Consider the following 3,150-nt stretch of genomic DNA (forward strand, 5'->3'; position numbering starts at 1 on the left):
GCTACTGCCCTGCCTGTGGGTGCTCTACCCCACACCCAGAAAGCTCACACCCCCATGCCCACCCTTGCCATGCCAGACTGGCCCCTTGTGGCTCTGTCCACGCAGCCACTGCTTTTTCCCAGTGTGGAAACCTTGTCACATGACATGGAGGGAGGGATGCTCTCAGGCACCCACCTCCAGCACAGTCAGCCCTACCATCGCCCCCCTTCCCCCAGGCAGCGAGTGGGGGAGCCGCTCTGAGCTGCCCTAGGGCCACGTGATGGCACAAGAACTACGTACTCTGCGGAGGAGAAGGCCACCTCAAAGTTGTGGCGGCGGTTCTGGGGCGTCAGCTGGCTGTAGTCAAACGCCTCGGGGAAAGCCATGCCATCACTCCAGCTGGATGAGAAGTTCTGGATGTCCACGTGCTGCGAGGACAGGACAGAGGAGAGTTGCCGGGGGGGCAGAATGACCAGCTCTGGGGACGGGGAGAGGAGCCGACGCTCACCTCGTATCCCCGGGTCTTGGCTCGACACCAGTCCAGCAACATCTGCTTGATGCTGTTGGCGTTGGGCACGCCAAAGCTGGAGGAGCGCTGCACGGCGGTGCGCGCCGCCGCGGGGCTCGGCCAGCTGCCGCACAGGACATGAAGTGTTATCCACAGGGCGCTCACCTCCCCGGCCAGCCTGCCCCCAGCCCAGCCTCACCTCCCGCCCTCCTTCTGAAGCTTCTCCATCATGGCTTTACGAGCCTGGGAGGCCGATGTCTTGGGCAGGCTCTGAGCTTTCATCAGCTCCTTCTTCTTCTCAGCCTGGCGCCGCTCCAGCGCGGCCAGGCTGCTCTGCCTGGAGGTGCTCTCGTCTTCGCGGTCAAAGATGCTAGCAGAGAGACAGACAAAGCTGAGGGGGCCACAGGCAGCCTGGGGAAGAGCATGCGGTGGCCTCAGCCCACTGCCAGCCCTGGCACTTTGGAGACCTCATGTCACTAGGATAGGAGTGGTTTGAGGCCCCTGGCTGGCAGACAAGTCTCCGTGGCGATGGAGGGTCCCCCATGGGGACCTCTGGAGGTGGCAAGCATGCCCCAAGGAGCAAGAGGCTCTGGGAACGTCCCTGTACAGGGACACCACAAGTTGGTCAGCTGGTTTGTAGCAGCAGATGACCAATAGGGACTGCCTGGGGCTAGCCCTGGGGAGGCACTGCCACTCACCTGCCCATTTTCTTAGAAGAGGAACTGTAGGATGATTTGGTTTGAACAAATGTGCTGTTGCCATCTGCACAGAGAGAAAAAGAGAGAGGCCTTGGGCAGGAGCTGAGGGAAGTGGTGCCAGGCAGGTTGAGGGCTCTGCCTGTACCACAGATGGGGTGGGGGGGCAGCAGTAAAGCCCCTGGGGCTACGCTCAGAGGATGCCACAGGGAAAGGGCAGTAACAGCCCTTACTGTCTGATCTCTTCACATAACTTGACTCCATGGTTGTGGTACGGGAGGTCTTGGTGCCATCACCTGCAGGGGAGAAGGCAACGGGATCAGCTGGGGCCAGGGGCCCCCCCAGACAACCGCTGCTGCCAAGCACCCTTGTGTCTCTGCAGCACGACAGGGAGAAGCCCCAGGAGACAGAGCCATGGCCAGGGCAGGCAGAGGGTGAAAGATGACATGTGCCCCCTCAGACAAAGCCAAGAGGCCAGTGAGTAGCAGGTAGCTGGAGCATCCCCCAGCCCCCTGCAGCGACTCTCAGCTTGAGCCATCTAGGGACTGAGAAAGCAGAGGTCTGGGGACAGGAAACAGCCCTGAGGTGCAGACAAGGCCCGCAGCCACCCTCACTGGGTGGAGAACAGGGTGCAAAGTCACTAGAGCAGATCCCGTACAGAGGCCCAGGCAAGCTCTGGGTGAGCCAGAGGATATGCAGCAAAACTCAGCCCTGAACCTAGGCGTGCTCTCAGCAGGGTCAAGCGAGACCCAGGAAGAGTAGTGAGAGGGGCAGAGCACCAAGGAAAATGGCACGGCCTCCCAGAGCACCAGCACACTGGCCAAGCTGGGCAGGAGAGCCCTGTCCCCCCAGGCCCAGCCCGTACCAGACTGAACGAGACGCTCGGTTTTGGTGACAGTGCTGCGTGCTGAGCCGTCGGCTGACTGGGTGCTCTGTGTGGTGGTGGTCTCCGTGGCGTTGCCGGCCCTCCCTACCATAGCCTGGCTCCTCATCTCCTGCAGCCGCTGGTCCCGCTCCTTCTCCCGCTGGTCTGCAAACGTGGGAGAAGGTGTCAGCAGTGACAGGTGGGTGCAGCCATGCCCAGGCAGGCACGGTCCTGCCGCACCAGGATCCTGCTGGCTGCTGCTGGTCCAGAACCGACTCGTGGGCAGGATGATGCCCTCAGCCTCACACAGCCAGGGGCGCCGCAGAAGACCCAATGCACCATCCTGCTTCGCCAGTGGGACAGCCCCACTCCAGGACCCTGCCAACTCCACCCGCAGCACCGCCAAAGTCCTTGCCCCTGCAGGGTGCCCGTCCCCGGGTACCTCGCTTGCGCTGGCGCAGCTCCCGCATGGCGTTTCGGATCAGCCGCCGCTCCTCAAAGTCCGTCGTCCGATCAAGCTGCAGGACATGGAGGTCAGCATCACCCCTCTGCTGCCAGCTGGGGGTCCCCTCACCTTCCCCCAGAAGCCTAGCAGCATGGGAGGTACCATCTTATCCAGAACATCCTCATCCTCAATCCTGTTCAGCTCCTCGACATTCAACTTGCTCCTTCGCTCCAGCTCCTTCACTTGGACCTTCTCCATGCCGTTGGGCAGCTCTGGCTCCAGCCTCTGCACCTGGTGCTGCCCCACCACCTCTGGCTCCATCTACAAGGACAGTACTGTGTGACTGAGCCCCCATCAGCTCAGGAACCCCAGCCTCCACCATCCCATCATGCTGCTCAGGGCCCAAGGCCTCCATTGCCATGACATTTGTCCAGCTCCACAGGCAGTGGGGACCCTGGGGAAGATGTGCCACATGCAGCGCAGGAGCTCACAGGTGGGATGCTGGTGGCATCCGCAGCGACAAGGCGCGCAGGGGAACATGACAACCCCCCTGCATCACCCCCTGCCCTGGGAGGGCCCTGCAGTCTCTGACCCGCTCCCAGTCTGGCTGGGAAAACGTCCTGAGATTTTCCCCAGCCCCATCACTGCAGGCTGCTGG

General features: G+C 62.2%; 1 protein-coding gene across 1 annotated transcript; it reads right to left on the reverse strand.

The window, feature by feature from the left end:
- Window positions 1–279: 279 nt before the first annotated feature.
- On the reverse strand, window positions 280–2,813 carry LOC103779804 (smoothelin-like; the record flags this gene model as incomplete). Its single annotated transcript, XM_008947450.1, has 8 exons — window positions 280–407; window positions 488–611; window positions 687–857; window positions 1,186–1,249; window positions 1,416–1,478; window positions 2,048–2,212; window positions 2,490–2,565; window positions 2,655–2,813. Coding segments are annotated over 8 exons (950 nt in total), but the record flags the coding sequence as incomplete, so codon positions are not given.
- Between the last annotated feature and the right edge of the window lie 337 nt (window positions 2,814–3,150).

Source organism: Merops nubicus, unplaced genomic scaffold, assembly GCF_000691845.1.
Source record: "Merops nubicus isolate BGI_N331 unplaced genomic scaffold, ASM69184v1 scaffold40939, whole genome shotgun sequence".
Lineage (NCBI taxonomy): Eukaryota > Metazoa > Chordata > Aves > Coraciiformes > Meropidae > Merops > Merops nubicus.